Source organism: Pagrus major, chromosome 12, assembly GCF_040436345.1.
Source record: "Pagrus major chromosome 12, Pma_NU_1.0".
NCBI classification, from domain to species: Eukaryota; Metazoa; Chordata; class Actinopteri; order Spariformes; family Sparidae; genus Pagrus; species Pagrus major.
The window spans coordinates 17,594,907-17,617,247 of NC_133226.1; the positions used below are offsets into that span (position 1 = coordinate 17,594,907).

Here is a 22,341-nt window from a genome sequence, read left to right on the forward strand (position 1 = left end):
AAGTTTCAAAAGAAAACTTAAACAAAACTTTTAAAAACAAAACAAAAACTAAACTAAACCTAAACCTGTAAACAAAACTAAAAAAAACTGAACCGAGAGACGTGATCTCTCCGTTTTATTACTTGCAAATCGAGGCGTGTCTAGGCGGGGCTTACCGGCTTTTATCTCCAAGATTTAGTGGAGGTGTTAAGATTCACAGAAACTCACTGAACTAAACCGTGCTTCACCTTCTCAGTTTCTCACCATGGCTCAATAGATGTACTTTGTCTATCATGACAAGGATTATGACGTGATTAAACATTAATTATACATATTCAGCTTAATACTTGTTAAAACAAAGACATATCAGAGTCATTTACTGGTTATAACCATGAACATATTAAACAGAATATTTCTCGTCCAACTGTATCAGGACTCACCATCAGGAGGTGCTGTGGTTCCACCGAACACAGTACAGATTAAACATTAAAATTTGATCTCAGTCAATCTTAATCGTAGAGAAACGGGAGAAAGATCAGTTTTATGAGCTTCTCTTACTGTTTCTTAATATGTAAGAAATAAGATTGTGAGATACTGACTTAATGGTTAATTAGAAATGGTCTGAAATCTGGAAGAATACAGAGACCATTTGGTTTGGAATGCGAGCAGATAGCATCCAGATGTGTCATAAATTTAAAGAAGACAGAGTAACAGCATAGAAAAACACGTCAGAAGGTGTCCGATGTCCACTCTGTGAATGTTTGTGGATCAGAAGTCATAGAGACAGAGAGAGAAATAGGTAGAAAGTGATCAGGCGTGTTACTTAATCTGCAAATGTAAAGACATTGTATTAACACATTCTGAAGACATTCGTTCGTCCTTCCTGGTGAACTGACACAGGTAACTTCATGACCTGTGTGAGGAGGTTCTGGTCAAAGGGAAAAGAGAGTTCAGAAATGGGAGTTTAGTTGTAAATTAATTAAAACTGTCCTCATTTGAAGTCTTTATGGTCCAGGAAACACTATCCTCTCTGCCAGGAGATAAGATGGCACCCCTGTAGCCTGTAAATCGTCTTCATCCAGATGAAAGGGTTAACAAGAAACAACAGGCCTCAATATAATGCAGAGGCGATGGACAGAGGTTCCTACATAAGCATGTGTGTACTTGTGTGACTGCATATGTGTCTACATGTGTTCATCAGCCTTCATTTATACACATGGCACCTGTTATCGAACGACTTGTGGGCCGTGCCCTTGCACTACTTGAAGAGGGGAAAACGCTGGCATGGTCGGAGAAAGCCAGGATACCTCTCATAAATCTTTAGTACTCTATGCCTGGGAGAAAAATGGCTGGAGGAAAAAATGCATGAAAAAAAAAGGCAAAAACACACATGGATATGGATTCAGGGAGGGGGTAAGAGAGGTTGGGTGGGGTGGAAACCACCCAAGATAGTTAGGAGAATTGCATGTGGTTAGTGACATTCACAAGGGAGGATCCTGGGTTGATTGAAAACAGCAGTGTGCATGAATGGAAGTGAAAGGTCCAGGATGTATATGTTTGGCTTCATACAGTACATGTGTGGGAATGTGTGTATAGCTCTAAGCAAATTCCTGTAATTTTGTCTGTGCACGTGGGGGTGCACGAACAAATCAATGCTCTTCATATGCATTTGCGATGTACAGGATTTACCAAATGTTTGCTTGTGTGGGAATATAGATTTACTCTACTAGTAAATCTTAACAGCAAGCACGTGTGTGTATGTATAGGTCAAAGACATTATTAGAAATGTAGAGGAAATACTTTGTAGTGTCAAGCCCGGCTGGTTTGTGTGATGCCACGCAGAGTTCTGTGTCTGCTCCACATTATTCAAGAACAGAGGGCTCAATTCATGCAATGCTGGTGATCAGCCAAACGACCCTGTCACTGCAGCAAATATGCCAAAGCACATAAGTTTTTACAGTGATAATGACATCATTTTACTTGGTAATTCCTGTGTAGCAGTAGTATTTTTACCTAATCTAGAGTTTCATTAATGAGCCAATACCTTCTCATATCCTGCATAACGGTCATACCCCAGTAAAGAGTCTGTGTGCCAAAATAAGATACGCTCACTTTCTGTCCCTTGGTCTTGAACAGATAAAACTGGGGCAGAAAAAAGGAAAGAAGAGAATGAGTACGAGTACTGAGAATAGTCCTCCTTGTTATCTTGATGGGATCTCTGTGTTTAACGTATCACTCATTGTACTGTTATCCATTGGTATAACATGAACAAGTGAAGAGAGAGAAAGAGCGTTTTCTTATTACCTGCCAAGGAATACTGCTTTAGGCAACCACAGAAAATCTTGATCGAAATGAATTCTACTTATCCTTCAACCTATTGTTTGGACGATGGGGAAGAAAATTAGCATTTTATCTCTAGATTAAGCAGAAATACGCTATTGCGCTGCTCCGATGTTTGAGCCGAGAAACACCAGCCAGAATTGGGTCGGATAAGAGCGTGTTGACCAACCAATCGACCTAGTAAGATCACAACTGGCCATGCTTGAGACGTTGGTCTAATGTCTGATGTAGCTGAGTGAATATTTATTCTCACAACATTTACACTGCCAGCGAACAGTTCCTGTTTTTGTACTTTTCTGTATCAGTCAAATCAGTACCCAATAGTAGCACGTGTGTCAACTGCTCCATGTGATAAAACAAACCCTGGATGACAACAGCTATGACGGATTAACCTCTGAAATACCCTGAACGCAACGTGATGTGACATTGGTTCCCAAGCCGTTGAGTGTCTATTGCCTTCATGAAGCGTGTCTGTGAAGTGTCTCTCTGTTTGTGTGTGTGTCAGGGCAAAAGGGTTGGAGGGGGTTGATGTCTGCCTTCTGAGTGAGGAAGTGTGTAACAGTGTGTGACAGTGAGTCATCGATAGTGAGAGCCAGAGCCAGACACTTCTTAGAAAGCATAAAGCGTGCATGCCCGGACATATCCCTGTCTGTTTATTCATCCGGCTCCCTGCACTTTTTGTGGATCAGTATGATACTCCAGAGCAGAAGGATTTTGACTGGATAGTGGGCAGGCACCAGCATCTATCATGTTGTACTTTGCCAACGAGCCATTCTTTAGCTGAATTTTCTACGTTGTATCAAACATTGATAATCCTTGCTTCAGTATATTTGTATATGTGCATAACAAAGAAAGAAAGTTGCTGATTGAGAAATTCCCAGTTCTGTGATGGTGCCCCATTATCAGATAACTGAATAAACACATAATTGTTGGTTGGAGGTGAATTTAGTACAGTACTGTTGTTTAGTTATTATGGGATGTTAGGCTTAACTTTTCTGCAATGCAATTAAATGTCATTCCACTACCAGTCAAATACATGCAGTGTATGTAAGTGGATGGACCCATTAGTTGCCTCAAGTTTGGCATTTTGAGGGTGACCTTGGTAGATCTGGTTGAGAATCCAAGAGCACACAGTGGTAGCTACTTGTCAACCACAAGGTAGCCACGCCTCTAAATGGGGCCATAATTTACAAAATGAACATCATGCGGTATTGAAGAAGACTTGAAACTACCAAACTGAGACCATAAACTCATTAAGAAACTGTTTACTTGGGTATTAATTCATGTAAAAAGTAGGGTCATTTTATCATAAGCTTACATACAATCTGACTTCTTGCAACCAAGGGAGTTACCCTGTGCTGGTCATTTGGTTTAAGGCCCCTCTGCTTCGGCTTCACTTTTCCGACCTGGAAGCTTCAGTCTGTGTTACAGGCACGCAGTTGTGGTAGATTACTTGATGACATGAATACCTTGTTTTATCTGTTTTCCCAGCCGTCATCACAATGAATGATAAGACTTTCACAATATTTTACATAGCTGTGAGATCCTGTCCCTGTCTGATGCATTATAAGCTGCTGTCCAGTCTGATAAGCCTTAAAAACCAATGGATCTATTACTCAAGCCAGACTTCCTGGATCATAATTCATCTTTTCTTTGGCGTCTGAAACAACAAGACCCTGGCCAATGTCATAGGGCTGTTTCTGGTCTCAACACCATTTCCCAAACCATCAGGAACAGTGCTGTGTTGTGCCCTCATACACAACCATTATCGTCAGTTCTGAAGTTGTTATTAGAATATAAAACTTTTCTATTAAGGGATTTTGTAATTGATACATTTTTTTCCCCCAACCACTTCGATTTAGTGTATAATGGAGGCCCATCGTCCACCTGGCTTTCACATGTAATCTCTGTACTCTAGTAGGCAATTGTGACCTTACTTTCCATTAAGGATACCAATACTGATCCCCTAAGTTCATTGGATAGTGAAGACCTTTAAAGGTCCAATTTGTAAGATATTTGATTGTTGAATCTCATTAACATCTCATCAAATACTGACGCTTTTTCAGTGGTGGCCGGCCCAACCTACCATCCTAAATCGTCAGTATTTGATGATTTGGGAATGAGACTCAGCAATCAACGATATTACAAATTTAACCAATTTGACCTTTAAGACTATGGAATAAATGGCTTACATTGAATCTAACGCTAATTACTCTGCAGTGATACCTTATGTATTTCACTCACTTTTTCCTAGAATGGTTGTTTTCGAAGACAGACTTATGCCCACATGGGATCAGCTTATCAGCAGAGAATGAATGGCTCATATTCAAAGCTTAGGTTTGGTTGGTTCAGTCACCTTGAGGCCCCCCTCGCCCTGCTATGAGGGAATTATAGGTCAAACACTTCAGAGCTGGGCTGTTTATGTAGCGGTAGGCATGTGATGTGCATTTTCGGGAGGCCTGTATTTCTGCGGTGAAGTTTGGAGGACTTAGACATGCATATGAAATTTTGATTACCTGTTGCAAGCAGCTGCTCTGTCTACAATTAAGCAGATAATAATGTTGGATTTCAAACTGTTTGTGTGCACAGCTTGTTCTGCCAATCATAGATACATCTCTGCATCTTTGAAATACAGTTTACATTGCCTTAGGTTACATAGTGGATGACACCCTTATTCTGTCTCCTCTTAAATCTCCAACCACATTAGCAACAGCGCCAGACCAGGAGTAGGGCCCATCATAACAGCTGACATTACAAAATATTTTCAGTGGCTACAGCTCCTTTCCTTGCAAACTCAATGAAAACCTACCGAGAAAGCCAGGACTACATGAGCCGAGCCCCCCCCCCCCCCCCCCCCCCCCCTTCTCTCTCCCTCTCGTTCTCTCCGTCTCTCTTTCTCGTTTTCTTTAATTCACCTCCACTCTGGCCACACACACACTTACAGTACAATAATAAATGTGTTGAGATAATGTGGCTTGGAAACCGTATTCAGTCCTCACTTGATTAAACACTGGAATTTTGCACGGTGCCCAGAAATGAGGTTAGCAAATGGCTTCGTTGGTTGCCAGCTTGGAAATGCACAAAAGGAAATCGAGGGAGAACATAGTGTCTGCTGCTTGCTGGCTTCTAAAAGTGCTTGATGAATGTTAGTGTACGTCACTTGGGATAATGCGAGTTAGCTGTGTGTGGACTCCAAATATGGCTGGAGTGTGACTGTTAGAGGTTGTAATGACTGTGCTGAAGTGAGAACCCTGCACAGGCCCCTCTCAGAAGGTACACACCTCAGCTCTGCCTTTCCTCTGCAGATGGACTCACAATGAACTCTCAGTTTCACCTCTACCTTGATGTTTTGAGAAGTGCAGATGCACTAATATGATCACTGATGCAAATTATCCATCTGTCAGCTCTCATAAAAATGCTATTAGCTTTATAGATAAGATTAAATACAAATTTTAAATTATTACCTGCATGATTTACTTTACCAAGGAGCTGTAGCATATAAATTTAAGAATCATTCATTATAACAGCCAGGTTGCTTTTGCATAATTGTGATTTATATTTACTGTGAATTATTTGAGGTCTATTTATTATTTTGTGTGTGTGACACTGTGTCTTTATTTATAATTTATCCCACAGGTCCTCCAGATGTGGAGCAGGCTTGTGAGCCAAGTGTGCGCACTTGGAGCCCCAATGCAGGGATCGAGCAAGGTGTTGTTGGCCTGTCCGAATGCCCTCTCCAGGGCTGCATGCTTCAACTGGAGTTCCCTTACCCGCTGGTCCCGGACTCCTTGACTGTGTGGGTCACCTTCTTCAGCCCTGAGGAAACGGCACTACCAGCTATCCACAACATCTTGCTACTGACTGTCAGTGGGAACAACATTTCATTGGGCCCCAGTAATGTCTTCTGTGACACCCCACTGACTCTGAAGCTGGACATAGAGGAAGAGGTGTACGGGGTACAGTTTTTCACGATGGAGCAACACCTAGAGATTGATGCCACCCTCTTGGCATCCAAGCCGGACTGCACGCTTTGTAGGCATTGCCAACCACTACGTTACCGCCTGTTGCGCCAGCCACCCTTCACCCATGCACCCCACGGTCTGATGTTGAATGAACCCACCCGCCGATATACAGACAGGTGAGTGACCTGGTAGGTGGAAATTTCTGTATGAGCGCACAAAGTTCTACATCTGTCTCACTCACTGGCTATGTCAGGAAACGACCCAAACTAAGTTCTCATGTTCTCCCTGACATTCCTGAGTTGAGAAAACTCTAGATAACATATAGAATAAAAGTCTGTTTTTTGTCATGGTTTGAGAAAGACCGACATTTCCCCCTAATAGCTGAAGAAAGCCAGACAAAAGATTTGACATGCTTTGGTTAGAAACAATTATTTTTAACCCAAAGTATTTTCTTTTATAAGTTGAGAATTGCTGATTCTCTGATTGTTTAGCTTCCTGCTTAACTATGATGTAATTAGGGGTTTTTGGACAAGCCAGTAAGAAGATGTTTATCGTCTGTGGAAACTATCCAAAAAAATATGTTCTTGTAATACCAGATATCCTTTTCAATACCCCCAGGAGCACTAGCAAGCCACCACTGCTTCTGCAGTTTCAAATCTGCAGCCCAACATTTGTTTCCTAAGTCACAGGTCAATCGTTGCCCACATTTGTTTTTTCCCATGTTCCATGAAGCAAAGGCAAACAGATGGCTTGTTAAAGGTATTATCTGCACACTGTGGTGAGAGTTTAGTGCTTTGCTTTCATGGAATGTGCTGACTCGATAAAGATTGTGCTATACATGGCACTGCTGCGTGTTATGCCATCTCACTATCGTGCTGTCAGCGTGGTTCACATGAGAAGGAAAGTGCTTGATAAGAGGCGAAAGGGTGAGTATGCATGTTATGCAAGATGGAGTGATGATACCTCAGTTCCATGTCCGTACACAACTTCCTGGTTGAATTGCAGTGTCTGTGGTACACTGTCTGCAGTAGGGATGTATTTATTTGGGGGTTTTGGCACACTTCAGTGATTATTGATGTACTGTAGGTAGTTTCGTAGCTGTGGTATATTTCACTAGCTGTGGTTGCATTCCAGTGGTAGTGGTCAGTGGCACTGGCTGAGCATTTTCTGTTGTGAGAGCATATGGGATCTTGTCTCCGTTGGATGGTCAGAGACATTTTACAGCAAGTAAGTATGTGTGTTCCACTCAGCAAAATCTATGATAAGTGTTAAAACACACACAAAAATATATATATATATATATATATATATATATAAAAAAAGCATTTTCCATAAAACATACTAGCTGTGTTTCCATCAACATATTTTTATTTTTATTTTGAAGAATTTCATTAAAAAAAAGTTACTGGAAATCAATGGCATAATTTGAAAAAACTTGTTAATGCCTATTTTGAAAAAAGAGTTAAAGTCCTTAATGGGAGATGAAAACACCTTTTCCTGAAAGGTTCTGGAGGTGTGCACTATCAGCATTTTTCCTGGGTATTCCCGTAAGATTCCTATTCCCGGATTAATCTCCAGACTCCATTGTAGACTGTCTTTTTCTTCTTCTTCTTCTTTGAGGTTTATTGGCAATTGGCAAGCAACTGGTTTCCAGTTCACAGCTTCTGCTTCTTCTACTCTGTTTATTAAAGCTTTACATGATGTAGCCTATACCACCATCTTCTTTAACTAAGCTTTGCGTAGCCTTGTTTGGTTGCTCTGAATCAGTTGATGAAAATGCACCATTTCAAAAGGTCCCTTCAAAGTCGCTTGACAAGATAGATGGAAACGCAGCTAATGAGAAGATTAAAAAAGCACTAGAGAAAACATGCTGAAGGGAAAGATTTTCCCCCCAATGTTTTAAGCTACTCTCAGTTATTGATCAATGCATGAACATGAACTTTCATACGTAACTTATGACGCTGATGCAGGAGAAGCAGCGTGTGAGTGTATTACCATGCTGTGGTGTCTGTTTGCATGGCACTACTTAAACCACATAAGTGAAGTGCATGCTGGTTTCAGTGTGTAGTCAACGACAAACAAATAATTCTAACAAAAAGATGTGTCCAACAGGAGAACCACAAGTCAAAGATGTTATATTTTTTGATGTGAGTTTGATGGCTGAGATAATGCCCCCTCACACTCACTGTGTCATAACAAACATAGCCTTTGACATGGTGGAGCAAAGAGCAAAGTTCACTCAGATGTTTTGGCATGCCACAAATCCAATGTGAAGTGCTCTGTTTGATCGCTTTGGTCCAGCTGCCGAAATGCTTTGTTGACCACACATTAGGCTGTGTCTTCTTGCAACATGTTTCCATGGGGTTGGATAGAGTGATGGAGGTCTTGATGAGGAGGGGGTGATTGACCTCCCACTGTCAGGCCACTGGCCTTCACCTGAGCTGGGGCAAACAGAGCAAGAGGACAACTGACATCTTGGCTTCATCCATGGGTGGTGGTTTGTTTGGAATGACTAGGGGCAGGGAGGTCAGGGTGACAGAGTAAATTATGGTGGGGAGTAAGAAGGGTGAAGCGAAGAGAAGACGCAGGGGTTGAAGGTTGGACCAGTTGGGGGTAAATCATTGCTATGCTCAAGGGGGCCAATAGGTGAAGTAGGAGAACATTAGGGGGTCGAGAAAGTATGAAGAGAGAGCGTAGGAGGATTGGGCTAGTTTGACCCCATCCCTCTGAGGTACCCCAGCCCATGGGCTAATCCTCTTCCTGACGTGGGCTTCAGAGCTGTCATTCAGTCAAAACCTATCACGGAGCTGATGTGAAGAGACCTCCCACCCAAAAGAAGCTTCCACCAGCATCAGTGCTGCCCCACACCCCCTCTGTAATCTGACTCTACCCTGGTTCAGCTGCATTATATCCCCCCCATCCATCCCTTAGCTACTCTGCTGACAAGTCTGCTTCTGCTTGAGAACTCCGCCATGTTTCCTTTTAAAAGGAGATTCAAGATCTGCTGATGTTTTTTGTCCTACACACTTTCTAGATGATTGTGAAATGGGGCTGCAAGATTAATCAAAATATTATCAAAATCTCAATATGGCCAAGAGTAATATCCAAATCGTAGGAGCTTCAGTTTTTTGTTAAAAGGTGGAATATGTGACAAAACAGCATTATGATGAAGTACTGTAGTGCTGCAGAGATTCCCTGGACTACAAATCTTGTTCTGCAGATGTCAAGTTAAGAACTGACCTCAGACAGTGATGCAAAAAATATCCTTCCCACTGACTGTGAATCTAATCGAACTCACAATATTTCTTAAAATGATCTCAATATATATATTTGATTTCATTTACCATATCGTGCAGCCCTATTGTGAAAAGTAGCTCTGCACTCAGGTAGTCAACACAGTGAGAACCATCTGTATGTACCAGAAAAGGCACCAGTATACTCTGACACTGCTGTGCCCTTTTGGGAGGTATCGTTCGAATATGGCAAAAAAAAAAAAAAATGTGTTTCCTGAGACAATTTTGGTTCATTGGAAATTTTATGATCATTGTTTTTAATTTAATATTAGTAGACTAAGTTTTAGTGTTGTGTCAACATTTTAATCATTTACATTTACATTTTAAATCTTTTACCAACAATTTCTTCTTTTCATATCACCCCCCACTCCCCCCATCCCCTACCTATAGGATGTTGGCCTTGCGTAATCTTCCTAATATGAACCATTCATGAGTTGCAGACAGAGTGAATAGTGTAGTCCTCATAGGGAGTCATGGGATGTCTGGTGCACTCACTAGAATTTCTCTGCCACTCAGTTTTCCAGGAATATCAAACATAAAAGAATGATTTGGGACTTATCTGACAGAATGGATATCAGAATTGGGTTTGCATGCGTGGGTTAGCTGCAATTTATAGATTCTGACATCTAGCGGCTTATCAGCAGTAATGCAATGTTAACAACATACTTCACCTTTGTAAAATTTGGTATGACAACTCAGAGCTTGTTGTTAGCTAGATGCTCATTAGCTTAGCCTCCTAAAGTGCCTGCTGGAAACATCTTAGCTCATTTCTTATAGAATGAAACACTAGGAAAGTGTTGGAGGGCAAACATTATAGAAGTTCCTTGCTTGAAGTGCTTTACAAAGTTGTATTTGTATATGGTTATCCAGAAAATGATCTAATCCATGACTCAGAACCGCAATACATCTGAACCCTATTGAGTATTGAGCATTGTGATCCGTTGCACCTCTAATATGTTGGAGCATGCACAGGACATGAACCATGGTACAAGTAAAGGTTTGGGGGTAAATTGGATGCAATGAAGCTGTGATTCAGGTAAGTGTTCAGGGTTCAGGGAGGCTTGATATATGCATGTTACTACTTTAGTTTAGTTTCACTGATGATGTATCAACATCATGAAAATGTGGCTGTTTATGTGAGCTGACTGTAGCAACACAGACATCTGCTACAAATACATGCATTTGCCTTTAAAATGATCTCCTCTCCCTTTCAAAGTACCTCCTTTAGGTCACAGACTGTTGCATTTGTTTGCTCGACAATACTGTAGGTGTAAACTGAATAGCAGTAAAACCTCAAATGCATGTCAGCTGCCGCACTAACGAAAGGAGTATTGCTCTGTTTGTTGTTCTTGCAGGCTCAATCTAAGATATTTTCTCTACTTCCTTAAATTTATCTGCTTTTCTCATCTGGGATCTCTCAGCCAAGAACAACAAGCAACTACAGAACGGAAACACATCCATATGCATGCTCACACATAAGCCTTGCACACACATAAGTGAAGGAGGGAACACACACAGATACCCACCAACACAACTCTTGCTCTCAGTGGCAGGCACATACATTAGCACATGCTTCCATGTGTAATCACCTGGTGGTATCATAACACCTTTGAAAGGCATATTACAGTGCCTTGTGCCTGACTTTGAGCGCGAGCCAAGATAAAACCTCTCTTCCTACAGGGGTCTTGAGAAGAATGTCTGGATGCACAAAGAGGCACCAGTGATGAAATCTTATCACGTGACACCTTGTCTGCGACTCAAGTAAAGTCCTTTGTAGTATGAATTGCATGTGAGATCAGTTACATATCATATCTAATCAGCTACAGATGAAAGTGTGGTGTTATGATGTCTGGATGGCCGCCAGAAGTCATGTCTATCACTGGATATTATCCATCACATACTGTACACACACATATGAAATTATTGTACCACATCAAGTGAGACCTACACATGATGCTGGCCATAATCTCTTTCAAAAAATATGCTGTTTATTAATGTCCCTGTCATTCTAAATGTTCAAATATATCCCACTCACTAAGTTCTAAGTGATGGGGCATTCATATATCTGGGTAACATCTGCACCATGTGTTCTGTTTGATCCTTCTGTGCACAACACAGCATAGCAATTAGTAGTGAGGTCAGGAAGAATCAAGCATGCACCTAATTGGGAACAGGGCGAAAACCATGTTTAAACTGTTATCACACTACGATGAGTAGCCTGCTTTAACCTATAGAACCAAAGGATTCATTATGACACAAAGGTAACATATGTTCCTGAGCAGCATACTTTACCCCTGAGTTTAGTGCAGGATGTGGAAACATCAATGGTGGGTAGATCCTGGATATATCACTCAATCTGTATATGAAGTAACCTCTACAATCTGTTTCGGGACACTTCTATTGACCTGTGTATGACCTTTTAAACTAAAAAGCCTTGCGTTACTTGCGTGGGTTTGACTGCAGGATCGTTTGTTTTTAGTAGCGTCACCCGCGGGAGTGTTTATTCACACAGCCAGAACACTGTACCATACATTAGCCATAAGCAAGCGAGCACCGGAGTGCATGTGTTTAAATTCAGTTGAGCCTCTCAATGAGCTCAGCACTCACCAGACACTCTGGTTCTCTCTTTTCCCCCACTCCTTGGTACATTTAGAACATAAAGTACATTCTCCCTTTAGCTCCAGTCAGCTGCATTGCCCATCTTTGCATGGACTTGGTCTGTTATCTCGATAATCGCTTCCCTTTCTGTGGGAACACACCGAAAGAAGTCCTTCCATAGTCAGATCAGAAGACTGTAGAGCCCTCTGACTGAGACCTAAACAATTAGATTAGGGAATTTCTGTCATGTCCTGATGAAGCCATGTGCCCTAGAAAGGTGTAGACCTAGATACCTTAGGTGTAGGCTTGCTGTGCTGCAGAACTTAACCTTTTATCTTGGACCACAGAGAAAGGCCACAGTGCGAAGGAGTCTTCAATCAAGGCCTGCAGGTGCTTTGATAGGGTGATGAAGGTGCCCATGTGGGTAGCGGGTCATGTCACAATGGCATTTGAGTTCTAAGTGTAGTCTGGATAAATATTTTAGGATGGTATGGGTCCAGTACAGTGATTGGGTGTTTTGAATTTAATTAATGAGCTTGAAAGTTAAGGAAAGTGCAAACACTTCTGAAGCTGCTCCATCGAGACCTAAGGATTTAACAGCTTTTTTAGTGAAGTTGTGAGGTCTTGTTCAAAAAGTGTTTGCAGTAGCCGGCTGTTGACACTGGTTTGCAGTTTTTAGCCTAGATAGACTTGCAAAAGAAAATCAACGTTGACTCTGGACACAAATAACAACCTGTGATTTAAAGTGCTGAGACTTTTTTGGGGCTGCACACTTACATCACAAAATGTAAACATGCCAACAATGCTGTCTTCTTGCGGGTGTCTTTGGTCTTTGAATCATCAGTGGCTATAATATTAGTAACTAGTCAGCTGGACTCGAGTCGGATCTCGTCTCGCAACTTCTCTTTGTTTTTGCTTGTTCTTGCGTGACCATGCCTCTCAGTGTGGCCTGATCAAGAAGTGCAATTACTTTTCTGTGCATTGGATTACCTATAGTATAATAGCCAGAATCTACAAAAAGGAAATTCATGCGCTGCCTCACTGCAAAGCAATATCTGTTTCTCTCTTCTTTCCATCTATTCTGTGTATTTGCTCTCCTCAAAGATAAAGTCTCCCACAGCTTGACTTTTCCAGGGGCTAAACTAATTCAATTAGAGGGGGCATGTTTGAGTGTAGCCTGGAGTTGCACCAGCATGAGCCAACATTGCAGAACAGGACATAGTGTAATATAAAAGAGAGTCTGTCAGGTCAAACACTCTGTGTTGATAATAATCAAGCCAACATAAATATATCATCCAAGTCAAAAAAAAGCACACATTTTGCTGTGTGGAAATTCATTTTGTTACTTGATCTTTAGGTCCATCATTTTTTTATATTTGGGACAGGACAGCTAACTTGTCTACTTTCGTCTGCAGGGAATGTGATGAGCAAGCACAAGAGAACTGGAGAAATAAAGAGAAAAACACAAAAGCCAGGGACCATATTCAGAAATGTGCCGAAGAAAAAACTATGTGCTGTTGTAAATCTTAAGTTTTATTTTATTTTTTTTTTATTCAGCATGAATCACTAGAGCAGAGCATGAGACCATGTATTCATACAAGCAAAGACAAACACACACTTGTACACCTCTACTGCAATGCAGTGCAATTTATTTTGTCTCTAATTTGTTTGTACATGTGGATGCTGAATACCTGCCTCTATCATTAAACATTTCCTTAAGAACATTCTGGTGTTCTTGGACTGCACTCAAATGGTAAACGGACTGCACTTATATAGCACTTTTCCAATGAACAAAGCACTTGGCAATTTGCATCTCATTCACTCATTTACACACTCTCAGAACTTAGGATTCAGTGTCTTGCCCAACAACACTTGATGAAGGGCTCAGGCACTCACTCGCTCAGAACACAACGCAAAGACAACAGAAGCAAAAAGTTGCAAATGGCACTGATGAAAAGGTAAAAACAGAAAAATAAGGAGAAGCCGCACTAAATGGGTGCAGCGACATGTTGATTCCCTTCACCAATCAGAGTTATTTCTCTCAATGATGGTCTCCTCCGTGGATTCTACATGCTCAATCGGCCAAAAAGCTGCTGACGAGGGCCAACTGAAGCCAGCGCTGCGGGACATATTGCAACAACTAAGGCCATAGACGCTTATGTTGACTATCGGCCTGTTGTGTCGGGGCTCTTAGAACTCAGCAAAGGTTATGGCTACCGTGCGCACACTTAAACACTTTCTTGGTTTGATGCTGACTTTAGGTTTGGCCTTGGGCGAAACCTTTGTGGTACCAGAGCAATGTTTGCTGCTGGTGTTGCACTGCACTCTCACTGGGGACTATATGGCAGCAGTGGGAATAGTGGTTCATGCCTGTGCACTCTTGTTTAAGTTTAAAGCTATTTGGGCAGTGTGTTACTAATAGCGACGGTACAGTGTATGTGAGGCAGCATGTATGCATATGTGCATGCATGTGTGTGTGTGAGTTGCTTTTCTGTAATTGGCATATGCCCTGGTACACATGTAAGCAGTCCAGTATCCCTGCATGCTCGTTGTTACATTTACAGCATTGCAGAGGGCATTACAAAATTAGGTCTATGATACTTGATGGTCCACATGAAATGATCTATGGCTAATCTATCGGCCCTATTTACCCTCATTTACTGCACTTTTTCTTCATATGATTTTTGCCATTTATTTAACCGACACTCATCATGATTATACACAAAAACATGCATTCCTTTGGCTTTCCAATGCGTTACGCTCATTTTCCCTAAAGTGCCGTCATAGTCATGCGTACCAAATATGAAAATGCAGGGATTTTTTTAACTGCATACTCTTTCTTTTTAATAATCTTTAGTTCCATATACTATTTGTATTCAATTAAATTAGATGGTTAAAGATTTGCCAGAAGCTCTTTGTAAATAATTATTTGTTTCTGTAGTTTTTTTGAACAGTTCTCAGAACAGTCCACCAGTCTAAATACATTTTTCAGAATGAGCAAACGTCATATGAGCACATCATGTCCTTAGAAATATTACTGTAATAAAGATAGCCAACTGGATAAAATACATACATACATAAATGCAGTCCATTCATCACGTGCCATTCAAGCAAAATGCAACCACACAATACATGATAATAAATGGAAACTCTGGTGTGTGCAGGACAATCTTCAGTCAACAGTTACTCCACTAAACATAGAATTTACAAAATAACACAGAACATTTACAGTTTATCGCATAACTTAATAGAATCATGACATGTCACAAAATCAGAATCGAAAGAAATGTCTTAACCGTGGTTTTCTGTCTTTGCACACGAACTCTCAAACACACATGCGCACACACACTCACGCATTTTAGCGTCAAACTCTGAAAGCCAAAAAAGAAAACCCATAAAGGAGAAACCATGCCCATAAGCTACAAATCAAAACTAGAAATGAGAAACCAAAACTATAAGCAAAATGAAAAAAAAAGAAGAAAAGAAATGAACGGTAAGAAAACTGTAAAGAAACAGTTGCAAATGAGAGTGCTGATATGAAAATCAGTTATCCTGTTTTATAGTTTATAAAAGTCAAAATAGATGAATAAGTACTTAAATTCAAATTCTTTGCTTGCCTTTACATGTTTTTTGTTTTAACCTTTGTTCTGGTTGCTATATAGAAAGTCTTAATATGAAACAAAACGTAATGAGAATTCTTAAAACAGCTCCATTTTTTTTCTCAATCGGAGCAACTAAAGCAGATTTTTTGAGTCAGAGTCTGAAGAGAGTCGTCATGTGTGTCATTTATTTTATCCGTGGATTCAGGACCAGTAAACCTGCCAATAGTTTAGGCAAGGCCAGACTCCGACAGAAATGATTAAACTTCTTGGTAACTTGGTAATATAAGTAACATGTAAAGGCAAACAGATCAGAGAGAAAAGGTAGTAAAAGTAACTTAAAACAGGACAACTAATGTCACGACAGCACCCTCACTTGCACTTTTGTTGTTTCTCAGTTACAGTTTTCTTCCCTCAAGTTTTGTTTTGTTGCTTTGCTTATGGCTTCGGTTTCTCATTTATGGCTTTGATTTTTTTTTTTTGGTTTATGGTTTTGGTTTTCTCATTTATGTTTTTTTTTTCCTTTCAGACTTTTATTTCAGACTTCCTTATCATGGTGACTCAAGAAACCATCATGGCGACTTACACCGGCAAAGTGAGTAGTCCCCCAATATTTCTCCTGTCCATTGTGTATTCATCATGATGGTTCCTTGAATCACTATGATAAGGAAACAAAACAAAGCTGGACCCAAAGCGGGTAAACGCAATCATTTCAGCGTGTGATAGGTAGATGTGTGGAAGTGTGTCCTGAGACAGATGTTTTTATTTGTGTCGGCTAATGGTACTTTAGTTCCTAAAAGATTGCTATCGATCCCTTCTCCACCGGTTTGATCCATGTCTCTTTTCTCAGTGTACGAACTTTTCTTCAAGGCTTCACATTATCCCAACATACTTGGACTAAAGTCATTTTGCCTCTCTCTGTGCAGGGATGTCTTGCCACATGTTGTGTACACCTACCAGGTCCAAACCATCTCTGGCCGCAGTGAGAGCGAGCCCTCCCCAGCGTTGGTGCATGAACTGGGGGCCCACTACTGCGGGGATGGACGAATCCAGAGGTAAAAGTCATGCTCACATGATAAACATAAATGTGAAATGAGGTATTTCCAAAAAACAAATCTTAATTCCGAATGTGTTTAAGTGTTAATCAGCTCTGCAGTGTGTATGTGGATGTTTTCTGAGTAATGCCTCCTGCTGTTTTAGTTCCAAAGGGGAGGAATGTGATGATATGAACTCTATGAATGGGGATGGCTGCTCGAGTCAGTGCAAGAAAGAGCCCTTCTTCAACTGTATTGGTAAGTCTTATGTTGTCAAAGGTATAATCGGAACGTTTTCTCACTTCATTTTATTTCTCTGAAGGAAAATACTGGAAATAGAACAACGTTTAATCTGCTCTATTGCCATTTGTAGAAGAATGTGGCTATAGTACGTAAGGGTAACTGTGTGCCAGAATAAAAGTTGGCATTGTACATTTTTGCAAACCACGGAAATGTTGAAATTTTACACCTCTGTGTGTTGCAATGTTGGTAGTGTCACATGTCGCAAGGCATTGCTGGTGTAGTAAATGTATCCAGGGCCAATACACTTTGGAAAAAGTAGAACAGAATGGTCCTCTAATTAAAGGTTGTTTTAGTGTAACTGAATTCTTGTGAAATAAATATAATGAGAAAGAATTACTATACTAACTATGATTATTAATGTTGACTGATCAACATAATTGAATGGCCAAAAATTTGATTAAATTTCATCAGAATTTCAGGTCTGTGTTCTCCTGTACCATGACATCATTGTCTGTTTCAATTTGCTGACTTTGTTTAATCGAGTAAAAAATAGAAAGGCTGCAAAGTTGTCGATGAGACCCACGGGCTAACTTTGTGAATGAACAGATTTGACATCTGGGAGTTTTATCCGAGTACTTTCTGCCTTTCTCAAAGGAATAAAAATGGCATTAGATATCATAATCACTTTGACCTCCTGTTAAAAACAATCTGGAAATCATTATTCAAAAGGGTGAGTCATGGTATTTTACATAGTTGAGTGACTGGCATCTCCTATGTAGTTTTTTTTTTTCTTTATGAATAGATGGATGGTTTCCTGTCCAGTTCTCCTGCTGTCTGACATTCATTTGCCCCCCTGTTGTTATTGTGTGTGTGTGTGTGTGTGTTTGTGCATGTACAGTACATGCATGCATGCACACACATGTGTGAGCCTCTGTGAAGTGGCCACTTAATCCCTGTCAGATTGCTGGATGACTGCGTTGGCTGTGCTGTTTTTCCACCAACTGCAGTGCTCAGGGGTGTGCGCAAGTGTGTGTGTGTGTGTTTGTCCAACACTGTCTGACATAGTTGTAGTTTTGCACTGAAATCTGACACTATAATGATGGGACCTTCTGTCCATCTGTCTGTATGTGTGTGTGAGAGAGTGCCTGCTTGTCAGTCTGTTGGATAGTAAAAGAGAGAGTTGGATGAAGAATTGACACTAAGTATACAACAGGGCCAGGGCTCTACAGTCTGGATGAGCCTTAATAGGCTATTCACACGATTGAGCCTAATTATATCTGGGATTGGCGAAATTCGACAAGTTCTTTTCATATGACCCCACCTGCTGTTACAATCCCAATGGCCTTGACTCAAAAAGGCTCCAAGCCACAGTCAACACAGGTGCTGATTAAGCATAAAAGAAATGCTGTCTCATTTCAGCCATATTCACATTTTCACGCAATCACCCCCCAGGTATAGTTTGTTTTTGACAGCCTCTCTGTTCATCTCATTGCTCTGTTTCTTTATCCAACTGTAGGGCTCTTTCTTTTTGCTCTTGAACTCAATCACCTTTCCACTTTTTTCCGTTATCTGTTTATTCTATCCCTGTCCAAATTCAAATACTGTAGCTTCTCCTTTTCCTTTCTCTCCTCTTCCCTTTGTAGCTCACGCCTCACCTATTACTTCTGCAGCTTTCACAAGCCACTGTTTGAGCTTCCTCCCGCCTCAGCCTCGCTCCTTCTCCTTCTTCCTTGCCTCTGTTCCCGCTGAGTGAGTGGCGGGAGCGTATTCTGTATGCCCCCTCAGTAGCCCCTCGTTTCACCATTGCCAGAGCACAGAACTGACTTGAGTTTTTGGCTGTGCTGGAGAAGGCTGGAATTTCGAGGAGGAGGCCCCGGCCAACTTGGCACAGAATGCCGCCTTTCCCCCTAACTGGAACCCCACCGGCTGACACTGCTTTAGCTGAGAGCTGAGAGCAATGAGGCCCAGGCAACCTCCTTGCTCTGCTCCCCTCTCCTCCAGTCTATAAGCTTCCAGATCCAGACCTTAACTCTGGGTGGGACGTCTGTAAAAATTACGGCTGTATCTTTCTTTACCTCTTGACTTTGTCTGGCTCCCCCACTATGCCCCCTCCTCTCTCCGTGTATGTCTCTCTTGCTCTCATTTTATCGCTCCCTGCCTTTCATTATTTCTTTTTGTTTCTTCTTTCTTGATGTTAACATATTCTCTAATCTCTGTTTGTAGCTCTTCAGACACTCAAGAATTTATCCTCCTTTATCTATGCACCTTTTATCCGTTACCCTTCTTTATCTGGTACGCTCCCTTGTCACCTTCCAAAAGTAGAATGGCACTCAGTAGAGTGCATACCTCTGCCAGGCCCAGACAGTGCACCAGATCCATGCATTGTTCCCTGAGAAGCGAAAATGCCCAAAAACGCCCTTACAATGTAAACGAAAGTGAGAAAAATATTCCCGGATCCGTCCCTTTATCTGGATCTGCACCAAAAGTTAATGGGGTCTATTCTGGGCCGAGACCTATCCTCCTTCCAAATTTCATGTTATTGTGTAGCAGATTTTATGTAATCGTGCTGACAAGCCAACCAACCAACCAACAAATAAACAAACAGAAATAATCGCAAATGAATTGATGATGAAGATAATCATTAGTAGCAGCCCAATTTGTCCAACTTATACTTGTACTGAACCCTCACTTTACTGAAAATGTTACTATTATATAAAACAAACAGAATTTCCAACTCTTTCTCTGTTGTTTCTTCACCTGCAGAGGAGCCAAGCATGTGTTACTACTATGATGGTGACGGAGTGTGTGAGGACTTTGAGCGAGAGACAGGTGTGAGAGACTGTGGCCTCTACACTCCAAATGGTTTCCTTGACCAGTGGGCCTCCACTGTCGAAGTTTCCCATGAGGCGAAGCCCTACTGCTCTGGGGAGGTGGCTGCCGGATACCCTGCTGTCACAAAGGTAAGGCAATACACAGTTTGGCCTGTACAATATACTGTACATGTATACGTTATGGAATTTGTGATGTAGTTTCGGTAAGACTATGCTTTTAAATGCACGTTAAAACAGAGATGTATAAGCGCAACGCCCACACGTTTGTGTGTGGCCTTTGTGGTCAGTGGAGCAGTTTCACTTGATGAAAATGGATTAGATCCACTGTGGGCATGCTGCACCAGATGTGCCGTTTCGTGTCCGTGTCCCATATATTTCGACCATTACGTTGATGTACATAAAGATCTTGTTAATCAATACATTGGATCATAATTGGTAACTAAAAACAGGCATTCTCCTTCATTCCTTCATTGTTTCGGGTATGGTCTCTAATTCAGTCACGATTTTGGGCAACAGCTTTCTCAACCACAAATCAATTACATATCGATGATAGTGAAACTTCCATTTTTGCGAGACACAAAACAACTTCTTTAGCTTGTTTGCCAGTTAAGTAATTTCAGAGATTGGGACATTTAATTAGATGTCTCCCAGTGTGGGTGCAGAAGTTTGCTGCTCTCATTAAAGTAATGCTTATTGAAGAGAAAGAAGAAGCCATTGATTCCTACTAAGCCCGGTGGAGGCATTGATCTGTTGCTGTCGCAACGCAGAAAGGAACTGATTGCCCAAAACATTAGGGTGAGGCATACATTCATGTACACACACGCAAAGCTTCGGACACATAGAAGTGCAAATAGACTTGATCTGATTTAATCCCCGTCCCTAATATAGAAAGTCAAAGCGAAGGCATGTTGTTGAAGTATACTATCTCCTTTAAAGTCCTTTTTATTTTACATCCATTATTGTCTGGTTCTTTAACAGCTTTCAGGGTATTTGTTGATCAAATAAAATGTTAAAATGCTTTGAGTGACATCAATATCAGTGTTAAATTGCATGCTTACAACCCTACAAAGGAGAGACAATGTGTTAAAATTGAAAGCGGCACACCTCTACACGGACAGCTCTCTCTCCTCAGAGGCATGTGTGTGATGTTGGAAATGTCTGATGTTGGCTGTAAAGCTTGTTCTCACTGCTGATGATGCATTTTACAAGGCCAGTGAACTAGGCATTCTTGAACAGCTGTGGTCAGGTGCCTTGCTCAAGAACACTTTGGCAAGGGTTTACAAAAAACAAAGGTAGGCTAGTAACCGACACCATTTAATGCATTTGATATTTATATGGCACCGCATCTGTCTGAGAGAAAAACAGAGCGCGTTCCAACCAAGAAGATTGCAGATGGTTTATTCTCTGAGAGGAATGAGACACCAGTGGAACGTGTCCATATAGCCATAAAGAAAGGATTTCTGCTGTGAAGGACACATTGTTCATACAAAAAGCACTTTTACTGTGGAGAACACACTGTTCCCCTAGGGTCGTATCTGGTGAGATCACCTCATTACAAGGCCACTGACTGTATACTCTATGTGGACACAGAAGTGCATGTGCACGTGTGGAAAGTATGCAAACGCAGGTTATCAAAACACAGCGGTCTTGTCACTATCTCTCTCTCTGCCTCTGCGTCACTTTCTGTAAGTTCTCACGTACCTGACCCTGGCCCATAAACTTGAGCTTGTTAGTGTTCATAGTGTTCATGTGCACAAACAAAAAAAAAAAACAGCTTGCACACTTGTTTGCTTATGGTAGCCCCCCTTGGAAAACAAAGATAACATAACAAGGCCTCAAATAACTGATTTCAGATCCTCGTCCATGTAGTCCTTCTAAGCAATATTGCAATTGCATGCATGTGGCGATGGTCGTCCTGGAGGCTTATGCCACAGATCTCATATGCGGAGTGGATCTAAAGATGAAGACCAGGCAGTAGGCTTGCCTTTTGTTCATGGATCCAGTTTAAATGGCCACTTTAGAACACCAATACCAGTGGCTGATCGATAGCAAAACAAAGTTATTGAAGATGTTACCTATTTTAAAGGAGCTCTTGGTGATGTCTTGCAGCTGGTATTTTATTTTTTTGTATTTTTCTTTGCCAACAATCAGTCATGATGACAACCTGGAATCAGCCATAGAGTGAAGAGTCATTTTTCAGGCATCTGGATCATATTCACCGTCTAGGATACTTCGTTCTAGTTCTCTCAGTTTGTAGGTGATTGTTTTGCATAAGAAAAGTGATGCAAAATGCATTTGATGTGATTAAAAAGTCCAAGCCTCAGAACTGCAAAGGTACTTATGATGCTCTGCAATCTTTGTTGAGATGTTGATGTAATTATTTTCTGAGCGATGTAGTCTTCCAAATGTGGCTTTGCAGATCCAGACCCACATATTGCTCTTGACAGGTAGTTAGAAAGCTG

General features: G+C 41.2%; 1 protein-coding gene across 1 annotated transcript in view; it reads left to right on the forward strand.

The window, feature by feature from the left end:
- The window catches only part of pappaa (pregnancy-associated plasma protein A, pappalysin 1a), a 95,619-nt gene that overhangs the window by 23,693 nt on the left and 49,585 nt on the right, over positions 1 to 22,341 (forward strand). The window contains exons 7-10 of the mRNA XM_073478224.1: positions 5,956 to 6,457; positions 16,698 to 16,826; positions 16,972 to 17,063; positions 19,812 to 20,008. Coding sequence (XP_073334325.1) covers positions 5,956 to 6,457; positions 16,698 to 16,826; positions 16,972 to 17,063; positions 19,812 to 20,008 — 920 coding nt within the window. The remainder of the gene's footprint in view (positions 1 to 5,955; positions 6,458 to 16,697; positions 16,827 to 16,971; positions 17,064 to 19,811; positions 20,009 to 22,341) is intronic.